At 40.4% G+C, this 22034-nt stretch overlaps 1 protein-coding gene across 2 annotated transcripts; it reads right to left on the bottom strand.

Moving 5' to 3' along the window:
* Nucleotide 1: 1 nt before the first annotated feature.
* Nucleotides 2-21785, bottom strand: cenatac (centrosomal AT-AC splicing factor). 2 transcript variants are annotated; one of them, XM_048562078.2, is made up of 11 exons: nt 21522-21785; nt 15971-16137; nt 15659-15757; nt 14992-15094; nt 11665-11727; nt 8672-8733; nt 6106-6217; nt 4205-4238; nt 3067-3159; nt 702-834; nt 2-325 (listed from the first exon to the last, which is right to left on the bottom strand). In XM_048562078.2, the coding sequence occupies exons 1-11, from the start codon at nt 21669-21671 to the stop codon at nt 274-276; spliced, it is 1068 nt and encodes a 355-aa protein (XP_048418035.1). In that variant the 5' UTR covers nt 21672-21785; the 3' UTR covers nt 2-273. The 2 variants fall into 2 exon arrangements, with proteins under 2 accessions (XP_048418035.1, XP_048418036.1); XM_048562079.1 differs by having other exon boundaries at nt 14992-15058; nt 21522-21782.
* Between the last annotated feature and the right edge of the window lie 249 nt (nt 21786-22034).

Here is a 22034-nt window from a genome sequence, read left to right as displayed (position 1 = left end):
ATTAGATAGAAATGTAAACATAATCGATTTATTGTGGCAAAATTTTACAACCTAAACTTCAGTGATATGTACAAGTAGCTTACAGCACCTGGCTAGTGCATCAGAAATTAGTTTTCAGAACCTATTTACCCAATGCAATAGGGTATACAATATTTTTTAAAAACTTTATACTTTTTGCTATACTCATTGCATGTAACATTAACATGTCTTTGAAGCATAATCTCCCCCATTTTCCTCTTTGCCCAATTCATTTGCTTTAAAATTTTCCGTAGGTCATCTCTTGTCTCGTTTTCTTTTTTTGCCTTCTTCTAATCTGAATTGATGCCTATAAAAATGAAAGCAGTCAATGAGATTGGTGCTATTTGAGTGTTCAGTATTGTCAATCAAGTACAAGGAAACAATTTAACATTAGAACAATTAAGCCTTTATGGAAATGCTAAGTAAACCATTACAAATCCAAATTACTTTGATTTCTCAGTGGCTATATGTGCACTTATAATGTAAAGATCTTCCTGGTGTATTCCAATTAGAAACTGTCAAGTTTCTAGAGAGTTGTGTTAAATGGCAAGTGCAGTTTGGAACAGGAAACCAGAACCAAATCAGTGTAGGAATGCATTTTTATTCACTACACTACACTGCGATCAGGAATGCCATATCCCTGTATCCTGCAGAACCACCCAAGACAAGAAATAAGAACTCACCTGGATTGCCACCTCCTGCCATCATTCCACACCCGGCCAAATGAAGGTAACCAGGAGTCATCTGTTTCTGATGTGTGGTTGAAATTTGCACCAACTCTATTTGGAGGAAGTTTCTTCAGTTTTTCTTTCTCCTCTAAAATTGAAAAATCATGAATGCTGAGCCATTAGCTGAACAAGTATCTAACCTAAAAGTAAAGTTAAATGTTTCAACACCCAACTTCAAATAGTCAGAAGTTGAGCACTACTTTGCCTTCAGTAGAGCTTGAGAGAAACAAGAGGTTGTTTGGCTCACCCAGTTCAAACTGGTGTTTTAACTTTAGTATTTTTCTCATGTGTCCAGTCTATTCCTTCATACCACTTCGACCAGCCCTCACACCTGGTTGTACATTACCATACCTCTTAAATTACAATGGAACTGTAGTTCACAGCCTGAAGACCCTTATTGGCCTGCTTTTCCCTAAGTGTCACTAATTCCCTTTTTTAGATCAGAACTACTGGAAGTTCTTGATTCACTTCATCTCTTTCCTAACACTTCCTCTTCAAATAGAAGTCTCTTCATATTTGTTTTAATCATACCAGGCAGCATTCTGATGCATGCATGCTGTACCATGTTTTAACATCTTGTCTACACCATGGAATGCTTCCAACTATAGTTCACAATTCTTTAATAGATACACTACTCCACCTCAGTTTAGCATTTCATTAGCTTTTTTTGTAACCATGTCACTGATTTACTGAAACGAACAGTAAGTGCTCATACTCTTACACATTACCCAAGAACACTCAGAATGGAACGACTTTCAGTTTGTATACTTGTGCACTAAATTAAATTTATTTGGCCTATTTATATATTACCTGTTAGGTGGACAGCAACACTATTAACAGAAGCATTACAGAAGAACATGCTTTACAGTAATAGTATTCCCTATATCATACAAACCACAGTAATTTTAGGAAGTTTACCACCACCTTTAGGACAACTTGAGATGGACAATAAATGTTGGCCTTGAAGCTGGCAAAGTAGAGTTTGAATATTTCATTATAAAGCTGTAAAATTAACAAAACATGGAGGAAGATTCAAGTTTAGGGTGACAATTAGCCTTGGCAAAAGAAATACCAACTTCTCCAAGAGGTGATTTGTTTATAATTATGCTAGTTCGCACCAGATTGTTGTTGATCAGCAAGGCTGTAATCTCAGCATAAATTTAAGGCAAAGAGAGCCTCCAGCACTATTTGAAATGGTCACAATTTGTCAAACTATTGTTAAAAAAATCTATTTCAAAGACGTTTCATCATTTAGGACAGAAGTGGGAATGGGATTTGATTGAATAGTTAAAAATCCAATTACAGATTTCAGAAATGGTCATTTAAAATATAAGCTCATCCTACTCAACACCCTAATTGCCCATTCATCTTTCATTCTAAGTCAAGCAACAATAACCATTAAAGTTCTCATCTTGGTTTGCAAGTATCTCCACATTCACTACGTAAACTCCACTCTCAACTCGAAAGATAATTGGTGCTGCTCCATTTCTACGCACTTGAGGATCCAGAGCTTTATGATGCTTCAACCATGGGAGAGCAGACTTTTAGCTGCTGAGCCCTTGAGCTCTCACCTCTGGTGATCGGAGGCAGTGTTACTTCCAATATGGAAGAGATTGGGGGGAACAGCTGCAATCATATGACCCTAAATAAGCCTATATGGCTAGGTTCACAAGTGTGAGAGGCAATGGCTAAAAAGAAGAGTTGTCCAAGGGTTTAGATTATGGTGCTTCTGTAGGGCCACATAAATATGGTGATGTTTGTGCCCATGGAGACTGGGTTAGTTGGGTGCCTCTGCTGGGTAAAAGTCAGAGGCCAAATCTTCAAAAGAGACCTGCAATTCTGCCTGAGAAAGTTCAGAGGTTTGATGGAGATTGTGATTGAACTGCTGCCATAGGTATCGAGTGGACTGTCCAATAGATGAATTAAATCTTTATATCTGCTATTAAGTATGCACTTTATAGTTGATAGTGATGCTAGTTTTCCTGATTAATAAAACATGAACTATCATATCAAAATCAACAAATTACCTTGTCCATTAGGTTTTTTGGTTGGGGTCATTTGGTAAATTTGAGTTGTTGGTCCTCAGAGGGATTAGACCATCTGCCTCATCAATTTAACCAAGGGTTTGGTTACCCGCCTAACAATCTCAAGTTGGTTTAGTGTTCAGTTTTGTTTAATGACATGCCCCATGGACCACCTGGGACTGTTTTTCCATCTCATGCTACAGGCGCTATACAAGTGTAAATATTGTTACTGCATAGAAAATATGACCATTCTTGACCTTCTGTAAATAAGTTACCCACTATAATATTAAACATACTGTGTTGGATAAACTCCTCGTAAGATGGCCCTATCGATTTTGGCGTTGTGTCCAGATCATCATCATCATCAATAAGCCAGGGTGGAGTAGCACCTGAGATCAGATGTATAGATTAGTGGGAGACAAGGTACACAGGCATTATAGAATGATACAAATTGAAATGATTTTGTTTCAGTTTTAACTATATATGCAATGGAATTTAATTGCTGACCAAAATAAAAACACTTATCCCAAAAGACAAATTTTATAGTACAAAAGAACCTGGTATAATTTCTTGCATAACACTCAAGTATGTTTGATTTATAAAATCTCAAATCACAAATAAAGAGAAGAGCAGATATCCTCCAATATTATCTCCTACGTACTCCCACGATCCTGAAAACTCAAGTAAAATTAATTGTTTGAATGGATGAAATTAAATGAGAAGTGATTTAAGTTAAGGCATGGTAACTGATCACATGGTAAGGTACAGTACAGGGATTCCCAAGACTGGGAACTTGCGATTATTCTGGACAAAAACTGTAGGAGGACCTTCAGCATGTGAACTGCAGAGGTTCAAATAGTCAAAAAATCATCCAATGATAATTCTCCATGATTATTAGTGCTAGGCAATAAATGCCAGTCTTGCTATTTACTCCCACATCCCAGAATATTAAGGAAGAAAAATCTAAAAAGCCGAAACTGAAAAAACATATAAAATGTCTAATTATACATACGTTGAGTCACTGCAGAACAGGATTCATGTTTCTGCATACATTCCAGAACAATACTTTAAAAATACTTAACAGATGCACCTATGATTGCTGTACAATTTTCTGTTATCCTCAATGAGCCTAAAGGTGAAATTTACTCACCATATTTTACAGTACTATAAACCAAAGTGGATAATAAATGCATTTGACAGTAGAGTGCATGTGGAATATCAATTGAGTGAAGGCTGCTGTTAAATTCAGTATGCTAGACTAGTTTACACTTGCCGAAAAACTGTTAATTACTACTATGGTTAAATGATGTTTGTTAACCAATCACAGCAGCTTTTAATATATAACACTTACATAATCATCTTTTGCCTAAATCCCACTTCTAAATACAGTCATTATATTACACAATGTAAACCTGCACAAAATGACATCTTCACCTGTGTGAATGTTCTGAATTTCTGGTTTGGATATCTGGAATTGTAGGAAAAAGCCAGTCAGACATTAATTGCAGATCCTGACAAACCAAATTGGTTGAGTTGCAACTTTAACAGTTTACTTTGAATTTGTTATATCCAAATAAAAAAATGCACAATTAGTTTTCAAATTAAAATTGAATAATCCATATTGACATTTTCATACACTCACAGGAACAAGCATCTCCATCAGTTGTACTGTCTTTTAAAATTCATTCATGGGGCGTGGGTAGTGCTGGCTGGCCAGTCAGCATATGTTGCCCTTGAGAAGGTAGTTGTGAGCTGCATTTCTGCACCGCTGCACACCACCTGCTGTGGGTTGACCCACATGTCTTTTGGTAGGGAATTCTAGGAATTTGATCCAGCAACAGTAAAGGAACAAGACTCTTTTTCCAAGTCAGAACGGTGAGTTGCTTGGAGGGAAACCTGCGGGTGTCTGCTGCCCTTATCCTTCTAGATGGAAGTGCTCATGGATTTGGATGGTATATCTATGGATCTCTGGTGAATTTCTGCTATGCATTTTGTAAATAGTACACACTGTTGTCACTGAGCATTGGTGGTAGAAGAAGTGGATGCTTGTGAAAGTGATGTCAATCAAGTGGGAAGTATTCCATCACACTGACTTGTGCCTCGTAGTTGATGGACAGGCTTTGGGGGAAGGTGAGTTACTTAGAACAGTATTCCTCACCTCTGTCCTGTTCTTATAGCTATTGTGTTTAATGTGGCAAGTGCAGTTTACCTTCTAGTCAATGGCAACCCTCAGGATGTTAATAGCTGGTAAAACTATGGAATGTCAAGGATTGGTGGTTAGATTGTCTCTTAATGGTGATGGTCATAGCCAGGTATTTGTGTGGTGCAAATGTAACTTGCCACTTGTCAGCCAAACCCTGGACATTATCCAGATCTTGTTGCATTTGAACATTGATAGGTTCAGTACCCGAGTCGTCGTCGTCAATAGTGCTAATCATTGTGCAATCATTAGTAAACAGTCCCGCTTCTGACCTTATGATAGAGGGAAGGTGATCATTTATGCAGCAGCTGAAGATGGCTGGGGCTTAGACACTAGCCAAAGGAATTCCTGCAGAGATGTCCTGGAGCTGAGATGACTGATATCCAATAACCATGACCATCATCTTGTGTGCTAGGTATGACTTCAACCAGCAGAGAGTTTGCCCCGATACCCATTGATTCTAGTTTTGCTAAGGCTCCTTGATGCCATACTCTGTCGATGCAGACTTGACTTTAAGGACTGTCAACTTTATCTCACCTCTGCAGGTCAGCTCTTTTGTCCATGTTTGAACCAAGGCTGCACTGAGGTCAGGAGCTGAGTGGTCCTGGCGCAACCTAAACCGGGCATCACTGAGCAGGTACTGCTTGATGGAAGTTCCTTCCGTCACTTTACTGATGATCAAGAGTAGACTGATGTGCGAGTAACTGGTTGGGTTGGATTTGTCCTTATGTACCTGGACATTATTTGCACAAACTACAAAGATTTGACTTGCACAATGACAAATCAGCTTGCCATGTTGCTAAGGTTGGGAGGGAGAATGCAAACTTTACATAAGCCAGTGGCTCCTGCTCACACTGGGAACACAAATGTAGTCAGCTCCAGCAGATCATCTCTAATCTGATTCCTGCAGCAGGCGCTGTTTGAATGCACCAGATTTGCAGAGTACAGAAAGGATCTGAATGAGCCAGTGCAAATGCTTTCCCCAGACCTACTACAGACTGATTCAATTGCATTTCACTGCAATGCAAATGAAACAAGGTGCAGAAGTCTTTACACACAATAGAATACTGTCACGCATGTCACAAAAACACACCGACACTTCACAGAAGTACCTCCATCAATATTCAAACATCACCTGGTCACCAATGAAAGTCAAGTTTTGTCCATTTGTCACTTCACAAGAACGATAAGGAAAATTTACTCCACTTGGCCCAGGTTCATTCTCTTCAGCAATATAGGTACCATGACTTGCACAGAAACAACAGAATTAGCAGAATAATTTCTGTAAATTGCATGTTTTCCCAATCTAACAACCCAACCACATCCCCAAAATAAATATTTGGATGAAATTTTCATTTGCAGAAATCAGCACTCATGAATACAACTGACAAAAGCAACGAAGTAAGGAACTGTGAATCTATGCTCATTAAAAGTTCTGCTGCAAAATGAAGACTGAACAAAACATTTTTGCTTCCACCGTTTCTCCTTAGCTCTCTGGAATACATGGCAGTGTCATATGTTCTCAAATCTTTGTGTCAGCAGCATCATCCATGCGATCACTGCACTCAAATCCTTTCTTAGACACCTTTCCATCTCTCTTTGCTGTAGATCTTTTATTCGCACTGACAGTTGAGAATTTTTTTTGTGCCAATGTCCCTAAGTTAGGAAGTTTGATTTGGTCAGAAAGAAATGAACAGTTTAACTGAGATGTAACCACAGAACAGGGAGTTGGTTAATTTATAGGTGGCCCTGATGGAGCTAAGAAACAGATTAAAAAAAAGTCCTCTTGGTTTCTGAAATGTGGGACACGGGAAATAATTTGGTAAAGTTTATCTTAAATTAATTTCCCCAATTTTGCCTTTGCATATTGTGGCTTAACATTAAAAAAAGTAAATAACAGAGACAGGAGCAGAATCCTTGAATATTCAGAAGATAGAGGTAGATATTCTTAAGCAAGAAAGCGAAATGTTATCAAGGCAGGTGGGAATGTGGAGTCATCAAATCAGCCAGGCTCTTGGTGAATGGCCTTCTCCTGACTCCTAATTCACACGTTTATGTGTGTCCATAAGACACCAGCACAGAAGTAGATTACTGACTCTGCTGATTAGCTGGTGGTCAGATTGTTTTAGTTTTGTGCCACCCTCCCTGTTTAACATCACTGCCATTCTTAGAAAAGGAATCAGAATTTCATCCATTAAAATGGAAAAACTTCCAGGACTTGTGAAAACATGGATCTGCAATGTTATTGTGACCAACTTTTTCATATCTGAAATCAATGACTTATTAAATAAAACTCAAGCAAACAAAATGAATCGGATGTTGGAGCTGGGGCATTTGATTAAAATGGCACTACATTTGAAATATAAGCCTAATATTGCAATTGCTAGAAATCTGAACAGCTTTCTGATCTGTTCTGAAGCAGCATCATATTGCACTCAATGTTAACTGTTTCTGTCTCCACAGATGCTGCCTAACCTGCTGAGTTTCTTCAACTTTCTCTGCACATTACAAATTATTTTTCTCCCAAATCATACATATTGGATGTCATCTGGAAGGAGGAGGAAGAAACTTTGAAGTGAATTCCAAGGTTTGGAAGGACAAATGGGAGAAAAGAAAATGGTGACAGTGGGGTGTGGCATGAGAAAGAAAAGGTCAGGCAGCGATGGAGATTTAGGACTAGTGGTTCCACCTACAAACCTAAAGGGGCAACTTTTTCATGTAGAGGGTGGTGCATGTATGGAAAGGGCTGCCAGAAGTAGTGGTGGAGGCTGGTATAATTACAACAGTTAAAAGGCATGTGGATGGGTATAGGAATAGCAAGGGTTTAGAGGGAAATGGGACCAGATTAAGTTAGCATATCTGGTCAGCATGGATGAGTTGGACTGAAGGGTCCATTTCTGTGCAGTACATCACTATGTCTCTGTAAACATGAAATTGAGTAGATTCACATAATGCCCCTGCAAAACCAGAAGGTGTCAGAAGATAAACAAGAGCATGCAGTGGTTCTCATGATTACTTTCTACTAGTGAAAGAGGTGAACAATCTGAGCTGAGATGTTATGTTACTCAACAACCTGCTGCTGGGAAGCACATGAACATAACTTTTGAATTAGGATCTTCCCTATTGAAGACACGTGAATTTGAGATCTGCAGCTGCATACATCATTGGGGAGAAAGTAAAAATACCCACAAACCTTTATGCGTGGTGTTTACATGCTGGCTTTCCAACATAGAGCACCACAGTGGGTATTGCAAGTTATTAAGGTTCACCCTACAAGCTGACATTCAGCTAACAGTGATAACATTGGCCCCAAGCTTGAATGTTATAAATCGGATCACAGGCAGAATTTACAAATATAAACAAGCATTTTCTCCAAGGACTAGGGATGGAAAGATGTACTGGGACGTGGGGTGTGCTGTTAAAATTATAGCAGTGTCTTTTGATTTGTGCAACTCTTAGTATGGTTGCATCAAAGCCAACAGCCTTCCAGTATCATGTCAACCAACAGTTGGTCCATCTTGAAATTTAAATGTTCCAGTGTGGATCAGAAGTACCTGATCCAAAACTTGCTTAATATTCAAACATGCCCTTTCCACAATAAGCAAAAGATGTTCCAAGAAGCATTGGCTTTAGCAATAATATTTAAACATTTCTGTAGCAAATTAGATGAGATTGAAAACAAAATCATGAATTTTTCTTACCTTTCATAGTGGTCGATTGCAAATACTGGGAGTCCATCAATAGAATTCTGCTCTGCCTGTGGCTGGTTTTGATTCAGGAAAAATCAACACTTTTTCTCTTAAAGTTTAAATATTTCAATGACAATTATTGCACTAGAAATGAGTAAACAACCAAACATTCATCTGTAAAGCATGTTGCAAAATTATGCAGCTTCCAGGTGCTAAACTCCAGTGGTTAACATAATTAACATTTTCATCCCAAGAAAGAGCTTGGTAAAAAAAAATTTAATCCACAACACATTCTTCTTGGCTTTGCAAATGCTGTCTCTGCATTATTCTGGCAACAGGCTCCCAGCTATAAACCCACATTATCTTCACCTACACAGGCAAGATCTCAGGGCTGGCTACAGACAGCACATCTTTCTCGCACTCCACAGTGGTTTGAAGCATTGCTAACACTCTCCTCGATTAGGTAACAGATATAACAAATGCTGTCCAATTTAGAATGGACCTGTAGACAGAGGGTCCCTCACCTGGCTTGAACCAGATGGTAACAGTGAATGCCTGAAATAGAAATCTGCAATCCCGCCCCCTCCTCGACTAAACTATCCCAGATGGAGCATGCTGTGAAAAAAAGAGAAATAGCAAAAAAGGGGTAGAGTAAGCAGAAGCACTTCAAGAGCAAGTCAATGTCCAGATATTGTGATTTGGCTTCATTGTTCTTTGTATAAAAGGGGAGATTATATTGACTGTATTAGTCCAGAGAATATCTCCATGAATAAATAATATATAGAATACTGGTGACAAACCATTGTAACTAAAGTAAATAAAGTTTGTTTTCTGAAATTATACTGCAGTGGACTTTTTTTTAAAAATACATTATCCCAGTTTTCTTTTTTGACCCCTAAAGCAGAGGATCAGTTTTCCATTAATCCCAGTGAAATACAAAAAAAATGTTATTGCCTGAAAACTGCATGTATAGAATTTTGATCTGGAATTTAAGAAAATCTTCATTTCTCCATCTCTTTAATGTATAGATTAAATTCTAGGGTTAGTCAAAAATATTCAATTTTCTTAAAATACAGAGGTCAAAAACACAAAATACAGACAACCTAACAAATGTATTTAAGATAAATATTTTCATTGTAATGGAGGATACTGCCCCTTGTAATGAGTTATATTGTATTAATAATGAGTATGTTTTCATTCCATTGATTCTCCCAGTTTTCACTCAGGACAACTTTACCATCCCTACTACACTGAATCTCAACGGGTATACCCATTATCTGTCTACTGGTCTAGAACTGATCAGGTTGGAGGAAAGCAATTCTATATGCAGATTCAGAGCTTTAAAAAAAACCGCATTCAAAGGATGCAAGCATCCCTAGCATGAACAAATGGGTGTGTGGTGGAATTAGAACCACAAAATTGAGAGCAAAGGAAGGCTGCAGGTTGACACAGCACTTAGCACTGCTGCCTTGCAGTGCCAGGGACCCAGGTTTGATTCCACCCTCAGGCGACTGGCTGTGTGGAGTTAGCACATTCTCCCTGTGTCTGTGTGGGTTTCCTCCAGGTGCTTCAGTTTCCTCCCACAGTCCAAAGATGTGCAGATAGGTGGAATGGCCACGGTAAATTGCCCAATATCCAGGGCTGTGTAGGTTAGATGAGTTAGCCATGGGAAATGCAGGGTTACAGGGATGTGGGGGTTCTGGGTTAGATGTTCTTCGATTTTGGGAGGGGGGGGGGGGTCTTGGTGTGGACTCAATGGGCCGAACTGCTTTCTTTCACACTGTAGGAATTCTATGATTCAGCCCATTGGATGGAATCTTCCACTAGAATCTAATTTTCCATTCATTTCTATTTTTCAAAATATAGAATGGATAAATGAAAATTGAGTCGATACCATCCACTGCAGATAGGGAAAAAAATTGTGATAGGAATCAGACGAACGACAAAACAGAAAGATGTAAAGTGAAGTGTTCATATATTAATGGAACTATGTCCAGGGACATTACTGCATAAAACTGCTCTACTGTCAATAAAACACCTCTGTTCTTAATCTATTGTGTGAATTCAATAACTGATTTGCATAGGAGACTTCTTGGTTTGGATCTGAATTGTTTACTTGAAAAAAATCTTAAAACTTTTAAAAATCCTTTTCTTTCCTTCCACCATTTCTAACTGAGGGACATTTCCCTGTTGTCACTCAACTCTTGCTACCTCAATGAAATGGTCAAATTCCGCAAGCCTTGACAAGAGATATTAGGAGGCTATTGCTGGAGCTGATTGGAGCCGAATCAAGCCCAATCCTAGCCTGACGTATTATTCACTCTGACATTTAGGGGGCATGGGATGCACACAGAAGAGCAGTGGAAAGATCTCTGGATTGTGTGTGATGTAAAGAATCCTAGTTTTCTGACTGTCCCCTTCAACACAAGTTCACCCGAAACCAATTGTAGCCACCCTTTTATTACCCTCACTGAAATTAGTTTTATTCATTCACAGAATGTGAGCATCATTATGCCAGTATTTACAGTCGATCCTTAAATGTCCAGTAGGTAGTAACCTTATTGTTGTGGGTCTGGAGTCAAGTGCAGTCCAGGCCAAGTAAGGATAGCAATTGCCCCCGATAAAGGCAATCGTAAACCAGATGGGCTTTTCCTAACAATAGACAATATTTGCATGGTCATCATTACACTCAATTCCAGATTTTTACTGAACTCAAATTCCACTATCTGCCATGGCAGGATTTGCACCTGGGTCCTCAGAACATTACTCAAGTCTCTGGATTAACCATCTAGCGATAATACTACCAGGCCATCACCTTCACCTTCACCTTCCTCTGAGAACTCAAAATTTGCGGCTCTCGTAAGGCTTAGCTGTGTGGCCTTAACCAAACTATTAAGGTAGCATCACATAAATCTTTCAGGATTGTTATGTAATATATACATCAGTCAGTGTAAAATACAACAGTTGCCATGGATACTGTTCAGGCTCATCCAGGTAAAACCAACCTCAAAGGCTGCCTGCACTACTTCCCGTCTTTTCCGTTCCACTTCTCGAATATATTCTGCTTCCTATAGAGAATCCAAATAAATTTAAAATAATCACTTATTAATGGAGTTAAGTAATTGAGAGATACAATGGAATCAGGATAGAAAAACAAGCCTGCTCAATGTATTGTTCATAACAAGTATACCAGTGGATTGTATTAAACTCCACTACAGTACTTGAATGCCACTAAAAGCACTGAAGAAAATGGGAACATTAATATGCTGTTTTAACAAAGGAATTAAAGAATTCTGATTGATACATTAACATCTTTGTAAACAATTTAAATATGACTTTGATGCATCTTAATCATTTACAGACATCAGGTTTTATGAATCTACAATCAAAGAAGGTCCTTTGTAAAGCCCCAGGACTAGGAGGACATGGGTTTCCCATTTGATTAAACAGATGAACACCCATGTAAATAAATGGAAAGAACATTTTTACAACTTTCGAGAATTTATTTATTTATTCAGAATGATCACTGGTTTTATTTGAGTAATACTTTAAATTTCTTCAGAAAAACATACATCCTTTTAATTCCTACACAATAATTATATATAATAATTATTTGACAATAAAAAAACATAAATTCAATATGATTACACTATGGATGATCCCACGTGTTTCAATGGTTGGCATGATGTGGACACGCCAGTGTTGGCGGGGGGGGGGTCAAGGTCAGAAGTCACATGACACTGGGGTTATCGTCCAACAGGGTTATTTGAAATCACAAGCTTTCAAAGCACTGCTTCTTCGTCAGGTGGAATGAAGAGACACAGGCACAAAATTTATAAGCAGAGAGATCAAAAGATCGTACGAATGGTGCAACCGGACTGTCAACAGGTTGAACAATAAGTATCAGCAGGTGATCAAAAGTGTCAGATGGTGTGTGAGTAAAGTGTCAACAGCTGAATAGCAAGTGAAGGGATGACCTGTAATGTCCTATGACAAGGAGGAACATGACGAACACCCAAAGATGTTGAAAGATACCTTTGTAAAAACGGATATGATTGATTGCCAGTTCCGGTGAACCACAGCAAAAAACCACAACAACCTGCTCAGAAGACAGACATGGGACATAACCAATCCCTTCCACCTTTCCATACCTGGTACTTCTCTGGAACGTAGAAACTACGCGATGTTCTTTGCAGCCTTCAACATGTCATCAATGACAACAAACATCTCACAAAGATCATCCCTATGCCCCCGCCTCTCATCTTCAAACCTTAAACAGACCATCGTTCACAACAAACTACACAGCCTTCAGGACAACATCGACTACAACACTACACAACCCTGCCATGGCAACCTCTGCAAGACATGTCACATCATCAACATGGATACTACCATCAGATGGGGAACATCACCAACCACGTACATGGCAGATGTGCATGTGACTCAGCCAATGTTGTCTACCTCATACGCTGCAGGCAAGGATACCCAGAGGTATGACATAGTGGCGACACCATGCAAACTCAATGGCAACAGATGAACGAACACCACACAACAATCACCAGACATGCATGTTCCCTCCCAGTCGGGGAACACTTCAGTGGCCAAGGACATTCACCCTCCAATCATCAGGTAAGTGTCCTCCAAGGCGGCCTTCAAGGTACAACACAATGCAGAATCACCAGGCAGAAATTGATAGCCACGTTCCAAACCTTGCGTTCATGCTGCGCTACATGTAACCCCACCACACTTCTGTATCTGGAAAATCTCCCTCACCGTCCTGTTTTGACACCATCACCTTGATAATATGTTCTGATCTCTCTACCTTAATTAGTTTGTACAGTTTTGGATTACTTGTGACTTTGGTTAGACTCTTGGCATGTCACTCTTATTCCCATAACGTCATTCTAGTCATTTGGTATGTATCCAGCACCGCCTTATTTTTAATTTTTTGTAATTATCTCTTTGCCTCAATTATTCAGATTATGGGTCATCCTTCCACTTGCTGTTCAGCTCTTGACACTTTATTCCACTGTCTGACACTTTTGATCACTGGCATGGACTTATAATTTAGCCTGTCGACACTTCACTCACACCATTTGTATGGCCTTTCAATCTCTGTCCATAAATTCTGTGCCTGTGCACTTCACTTCACCTGACAAAGTGGCTACACTATGAAAGCTTGTGATTTCAAATAACCCTGTTGGGCTATAACCTGGTATCATGTGACTTCTGACCTTAAATGGTTGAGAGAGGCTAAGTTAGAGCTACTACAACAAGCAATTTCATTTTACTAACAAACTGAAATTTTACTCCATCCAAATTCTCTATTTTGTCTCTCCCCAGCCATGCATCTCCTGTAGCAGACTGTGGGCAGCCACCAATCTTTTCAGCCTTGTAGTGTTGCATTGACATGCCCAATAAAGTTACTGCCAATCTTGTGATTCCTCATTTTGGGGAAACCTTTGGATTCCGCTTGAGGATGCTACATCCTGGCTACACTGTTCTACAAAGATGAGAAATATTAAAAAGAGACAAAAGTCTGTAGCACCCTTCACAACCTCAGGATCGCCCAAAGTGCTTTTCAGCTAATTAAACAATTTTGAAGTGTCATCACAGTAGGAAATGGGGCAATGAATCTGAAAGCTTCCACAGAACAAAATAATCAGGGAAAACTTGTCCTCTTCTTTGAAGAGTACCCGGAGGCAAGCTGGGGCAGAGGAGGGGATCTTTGTTTAACACCTTATCTTAAAAGCAACACATTTGACAGAGCAGAGATAGTAGGAACTGCCAATGCTGGAGAATCTGAGATAACACGGTGTGAAGCTGGATGAACACAGCAGGCCAAGTAGCATCAGAGGAGCAGGAATTCAGGAATCAAACTTTCCTGCTCCTCTACATTTGACAGAACAACAGACTTTCATTCATAGATAATAAGAACTGCACATGCTGGAGTCAGAGATAACGCTGTGTGGAGTTGGAGGAACACAGGAGGCCAGGCAGGGTCAGAGGAGCCGGAAAGTTGACTTTTTGGATTGGGATCCTTCTTCAGAAGTGCTAAATTCTAATTCAGAAATGCTAAATGACCTGAAATGTCAATTTTCCTGCTCCTCAAATGCTGGCTGGGCCGCTGTGTTCCTCCAGCTCCATGCTGTGTTATTGCAGACTTTCACTTCTGCATTAGAAAGCATTCTATTCAGATGCTCATGTCTCTGCAATCAGATTTGAGCACTCAACCTATTGACTCAAAAGGCGGGAATGCTAAATCACAGCTAAATCTTAATGATAACGCTGCAGAGAACCTCATCAAGTTAAATCAATTTAACCTAACATACCTGTTTAACATATTCATCCTCCTTCTCTTCATAGTTTTCCACTGCCTTTGCAACAGCTGTTTTGAACCTTAACAAGACAGAGTGAAGGGAGAATTCTGAAAAACTAGGCAAAAACAAATTTGGCCTTAGTGCATGTTTCTTTCAAAACTGGTCTTCAATGAGAAAGTCCCCAGTCAGATACCCAGGTAGGCAACATGCTCTCTAACTGCTATTTGGTGCAATTTGTGCATCTCTGATACATGACCAATAACACCAGATGGGGGTAAAAAACATAGGAAACAGTTGCCAACTCAAGCAGCAAGCGTGAATTTGCTGCAGGAGTTCAAAAGCAGTTGACAGACTTTATGGCTGAAACCACTGCCTATGGTGTTGGTTTATGTCAGTTGACAAGCTTGTAGAATGCATCTGATCAGAATCAGGGAGTCAGATTTCCTCATAAATCTTCAAATTAACTTTCTTCCCAATTAAAAATCCCTTTCTACCCTTCTTCCAGGAGATTACATGGAGATGTGCTGTGAACATTGAAGACCATGATACTTGGCTGTATATGTTTGTTGGATCAGATGGTCACTCCCTGCCTATCATTTCTGTATATTCATATCTGTTTATTATCATTGTGAGGCAGTGTGTTGAATGTGTAACCAGAGTGCTGAAATCCACCACTTACTTCTCATAAGCATCGTTAGACAGAATAAACTTGTCTTTTAACTTGATGTCTGCTTTGTTTTCCCACCAAAATTTGTTGGTTTGCTTCATGTGTTCTGAGCTATAAATGAAAAGTCAAAAAGTTAGTGTTTGAATGACTATCATATCAGTTGAGAAACTAGTGCTTCCTACTTTGTTGCAAATCAGAACATATGCAGCATTTTCATTCCATGTTTGCCCACTTATGACCACTGGAATATTTCACTATGGCAGGAAATTCTTTATTCTATACTGGAATAGTGTGGAGAATAGGTGTTTTCCTCTGATACGGTACCTTACAAAGTGCTCAAGAAGCCCACCATACAGCACAGCAAGGCTCCCATCTGTGATGTGTTTCTTCACCTCCCTCTTGCAGCAGTAGCACCAGAAGTTCTGCTCATGCTCAACGATGTCATATTTCTCCACTTGTACTGCTTTAAGAGACTGCTGTGCATCTTCAACCTGGGAGTTAATAGCAGCCACTTTTAGAAGAATGCTCAAATCTCTGAGCTGCTCTAGGTTATACTCATTGGATTCATTTTCAAAAGCAATAAAGGCAGAATCTTCTAAAAGTCTGGAAAATATCCTACTGCCAGCTTCTTAACTCAATTACAATTGTTTTTGTTGAAAACTTTCCCTTCATCTCATCAAGCATTCCCAATAATGATCCATAAGTACATTAAAATTGTTTTCGCCGAGAGACTGCAAACAAATACAGAAGAATAGGGGCAATCCAGTCAAAGGGCTTAAGATGATTAATAGGATTTGCTCAGCTTGATGCATAAAAACTACTTCCCTTCCTTACAGAGTCAAAGCAGTGGCACAACCTTACAATTCTTGGCAGGCAGTTCAGGAGTGTCAGGAGATAGCACTGCTTCACAGCAAAGATTCTGGAAACCTGGAATTCTCTCACAGAACCTGTTGATATTGGGGGAAGTGGGGGCGCGGGGAAGGGGGAGATGTCAATTAAAATGTAAATAAGAAATGGATAGATTGTTAGACAATGTGGAGGGACTTGGGGCTGTTTTCGTTAGAGACAAGAAAGTTGAGAGGTAACTTAATTGAAACATATAAAATAATCAGAGGGTTAGATAGGGTGGATAGGGAGAGCCTTTTTCCTAGGATGGTGATGGCGAGCACGAGGGGGCATAGCTTTAAACTGAGGGGTGAAAGATATAGGACAGATGTCAGAGATAATTTCTTTACTCTAGAGTAGTAAGGGAATGGAACGCTTTGCCTGCAACAGTAGTAGATTCACCAACTTTAGGTACATTTAAGTCGTCATTGGATAAGCATATAGATGTACATGGAATAGTGTAGGTTAGATGGGCTTCAGATCGGTATGACAGGTCGGCACAACATCAAGGGCCAAAGGGCCTGTGCTGTGCTGTAATGTTCTATGTTCTACATTATTAAGTTATGCAGAACTAAGGTAGTAAAATTGAGTTCTCACAGCTATGTTCTAACCGAATATGAAATACTGTTGTTTATTGTTCATCCTAAACAAGGGAAGTACTAACAATCTTGGGAAACACATGATTGAATTTCACACCCATTACTGTCTATACAGTTTACTTCATAAACATGTTTTGTAGATTTCATAGATTCCCTACAGTGTGGAAACAGGCCCTTCGGCCCAACAAGTCCACACCGCCCCTTGGAGCATCCCACCCAGACCCATCCCCCTATAATCCAGCTAATCTACACATCCCTGAACACTATGGGCAATTTAGCTTGGCTGATCCACCTAACCTGCACATCTTTGGACTGTGGGATGAATCCAGAGCATCCGGAGGAAACCCACGCAGACACGGGGAGAATGTGCAAACTCCACACAGACAGTCGCATGAGGGTGGACTCAAACTTGGGTCCCTGGCACTGTGAGGCAGCAGTGCTCACCACTGAGCCACCATGCCGCCCTTTCATTGCAAATACCACACTTGACTAGTCAGACAGCGCACTCAAAAGGAACTCATGACAGTATCTGGGATCACAACAATAACAGGTGAATTGTTACTAATTTTATTGCTCATCCCAAGATCTACTGTCCCATATGACTTAATGCACAAGGTCACAAGATGACATTTGCCCTTTTAAAAGCAGATGCAAAAGAGAATGTCTGGAGTGAGCTCAAACAATCACATTGTGTAATTCTTTATTAGTTAACAAGAACAGATTTTGTTCAGCTGCATTCACATTCGCTAGGTAGTGACCTTGGAATTGAGTGCACATTGCTTGAAGCACACTGACAAAACTGCCTGCAGGAAACGACACTAATTTGTTGCTAAATCAAAAAAAAACAAATTACTCACTTGCAATTCAAACAGAATACACAAGGTTGCTGTAAACATTTTTTTTAAAACTTAATAGCTGAAAATCCAATTAAGAAACTTCAGACTAAGAAGATTAAAAAGTGAAAAAAAGAAGTGTGACAAAAAGGCACTCTGCAAACTGGTAGACTATTGACCTAGACATAAGTGGAATGTGCAATTACATCTCACAAATCCCACTGCTGGAAAGGCACCAAGATGACTTCCTCCTGAAAGCTACAGGATTATATTCATCAATTACAATCTGAACTCAAAGTACAGGATTTGAATACATCATGAAGGTGAAAAGTGAGAATAATTGAACTTGACTATACTGTAATTTGAAAGGTCATAAATAGGTAGAGACTTATTTTAATAAAAAATGTAGATTGATATTAAGGAATAGAAAGAAATTACACACCATACATTTATAGGTCGAAGCTGGCAATGCCTACATTTATCACTCATTGCTAACTACCCTTGAGAAAGTGGTGGTGGGTTATTTTCTTGAAACACTGCAACTTGTGTGTTGTTAGGTGCATCCAGAGTCCTGTTACAACAAGAACTGAAAAAACAACTGGGAGCTACTTTTTTTCAAAAGAACATTGTAAACAGAACACAGTGCATTTAAAATAAACAGCAGAGCACTTGTGTCTGACTTCAATTGCTTGCACAACAGTATTCAAATTCTTAAAGATACTGTTGAACAAGCTACAATTGTTCTTTTAGCAGCAGTAAGGATAGTCGCAATAGGATTCAACGTTAGTGACCCTCCTTTTCCAATTCCTTTTAAAAACATGACATGGGCATGCATGCTGAAACATTAGTCAAGTTGCAGAATTACCTTACGTCAGAAGGCTGCTTCAGAGACTCTGGTAAAGGCGTATGAGATGGAGACCCTAAGCATCAGTCACTGTACAAGTCAAAAATTTATTGCCATGGCTTGCTAGGCTTATACCATCAATTGCTGAACTAGAGAGGAGGGCGACCCAAACATCATTCTTTAGTCTGTGCTGAGGTGACAACAGGGAAATGGTAACTAACCTCGGTGCCTCTGGATGACAGGAAGAAAAGTAATCAGGATACACGCTCCCAATAATCATTTAGCTCTGTTTGCTTCAATTACACGTGTGCTTTGTAAGGAAAAGGCTGAGTTCAAATGTAATGCCCGTTGTAGTCCCAAAGTTAATAGAAGCTTAAATGAATCAATTATGGCCACTGTAGTGAGATACAAGAGGACAAACACCTTCAACAAATGACACCAGGAAGAGGTCAACAACTTCAGTTAAGATAGGGGATAAGATGATGGAAATCAGGTAACATAACTAGAGGTTAAAATAAATAGAACGGATCAGTTTCAAGTGGAAGATAAAAATGACTTGAGTGATTCTCACCCTTATCAGCAAGAAAACTAAAATCTAGTGGGATGATAAATACTATATCACTCCATACGTTGCAAGCTGAGCTGCATATCCATTAATGCGAATCTATGTAGAATAGCAGACAGTCACAAATAGTGGCAGACAATCTAGGCTTATGGCAACCATTTCACCAAGCAGAGAGAGTGGGGCTTGGTAGGAGTCACAGTAGAAATCAAAAGAAAATCAAATTTGTCTTTGACAAATTCAAAACATGAGCTGTGAGGCAACATTTTGAGAAACTCATGCATGGTATTAACTTCCTAACAGTTTTGTTTTTGGATAACAACCTGGTGAGTTTCCAATCCTCTGAGAAGTCACCACCCCACCTGTAATTTCAATGTACCACAGAATGATATGCAGAATCAGCAACATCTTCCTCGGTGAATTGTAAATTAGAAGTGGTAGATAATAAATAAAAACACATTAATAAATAAATTACATAATATGATATCGTGGAGACAGTAAGGACTGCAGATGCTGGAAGCCGGAGTCAATAAATGTGAAGCTGAAAAACACAGCAAGTCAGACAGTATCTAACGAGTAGGAAGTTAATGTTTCGGGCTGAAACCAATCGTCAGGAGTGGGGAGCCCAGAAGTAAATAGGAGGGAAGGGGTGGGGTTGCGAAAAGAGGTGGGACAATGATCGGTGGATGCAGGTAGTGGGTTATTGCGATTGGTCAGTAGCAGGAGCAGCTAGGTGAGCAGAAAGATGGACTGGTTAGGTGAGGGAGGAAGAGGAGTTCCTCCAATTTATGTTTGGCCTCACTTGAACATGTCACCAGCGGAATAGGAGGGGCAATTAAAATTGATGACAACCGGAAGCTCAGGTTGGTTGGTGTGTGTAGATGCACTGCAAACCAGTCCCAAGTTTGCGTTTGGTCTTCCCAATATAGAGGGGGCCACATGGGGAGCAACAGATACAATAGATCAGGTTGGGCAATATGCAGGTGAACCTCTGCTGGATTCGGAAGGAGTGTTTTGGGCCTTGGACAGAGGTGAGGGGCAGGTGTTGCACCTCTGGCAACTGCAAGGAAACGTACCAGGTATGGTGGTGAAGTTGGAGGGGAGTGTTGAGCTGACAAGGGAGTCACTGAATGAACGGTCCCTGTGGAAAGTGGACAGGGGTGGGGGAGGAAATATCTTTTTGGTGGTGATGTCTGTCTGCAGGTGGTGGAAATCTTGGAGGATGATGTGTGGGATTCAGAAGTTGGAGTGGTAGGTGAGGACTAAGGGGGACTCTATCTTTACAGTTATTTGGGGGCAGGGGGGCAGAAGTGAGAAAAATGGAAGAGATACAGTTGAGCACATACTTAACTAGAGGAGGGCACTTCCAAGCCCTAAAGTAGGAGGATAGCTGAGACATCTTGGAGTAAAACACCTTATCCTGGGAGCAGCTGCTGCAAAAGTGGAGGAATGGAGAGTATGGGATAGCACTTTTTTATATGAGGGTAGGTGAGAGGTAGTTGATACTTTTTTTTTAAAAGAGGCATTCTTTTGAAAGGTCACCCGCCTCAAAACGTTAAGCCTGCTTTCTGGACCCTCTTGTGGCACAGTGCTAATGTCTCTACCCCTGGACTGAGCGTCTCGGGTTGAAGTCCCACTTAGTCCCGAGGTACGTAACATCTCTGAAAATGGGATTGGATTAATTTAGTATATCTAGTCAGTACGGACGAGTTGGACCAAAGAATCCATTTCCGTGCTGTACATCTCTATGAATCTAACAGGTTAATTAGAATGGTTAATTTTTTTTTTAAAAACCCTGTTTTCTCACTATACATGCTACCACACCTACTGAGATTCCCCAACAATTTCTGTTTCGAGTTTCCAGCATCTGCAGTTCCTTGTTTTAATTTTGTTTTTGAGCTGATTACCTGCAGCATTTAGTCGGTTGTAAAGACAGAGCGGGTCAAAGCCCAGGTGCTGAACACAATCTTTCCCACGTCCCACCCCCTACCCATCTTTCTGCCACATATTTATTCGTGTAGACGTAGCACCTTTTAAATAAAACCATTCTCCCTCCCAAACCGGGAGGTGAGGCCCGGCCTCCAGCATCCCCCAAAGGGCCTGGCCTTTCAGGCTCAGCCTCGTCCTCCAGGAGGGCTCTAGCTCCTCTTACCTTGCGCAGGAAGCGGCCCAGCAAGACCCCGAGCCTCTCCTGGTGCTTCAGGCCGTACACATGCCCCCAGCCCCTGAACGAGGTCTGCCGGCAAACCTCGCAATAAAAGGCGGCCTCCGACCGCGCCGCTTTCCTCTGCTTCTTCCCCATTCAGGAGGTCCCAGTCACTCACTCATCATCCTCCTGTCAGCCACCTCCTTCGGCGGGGGGGAAAGGGGTACAGATGCCCCAAGTGATGGACTCCACCCCTTACTCCCGCGCAGAGCGCCACCTACCCAAGAGGACCAGATCAACGGTTACATTTCTATAGCACCTCCTGGAGGGCTTTACACATAGGGAAGCACTTCCTGAAGTGAATTCCCACACACCAGGCCTTGTCATCATATAGAGATAATTGGAGCTGCAGATGCTGGAGAATCCGAGATAACAAAGTGTGGGGCTGGATGAACACAGCAGGCCAAGCAGCATCTTAGGAGCATAAAAGATGACGTTTGGGGCCTAGACCCTTCGGGT

This window comes from Stegostoma tigrinum, chromosome 32 (genome assembly GCF_030684315.1).
Source record: "Stegostoma tigrinum isolate sSteTig4 chromosome 32, sSteTig4.hap1, whole genome shotgun sequence".
Classification (NCBI taxonomy): domain Eukaryota; kingdom Metazoa; phylum Chordata; class Chondrichthyes; order Orectolobiformes; family Stegostomatidae; genus Stegostoma; species Stegostoma tigrinum.
The sequence above is the reverse complement of the archived record's forward strand: the minus strand, read 5'-3'. Positions and strand labels throughout refer to the sequence as shown.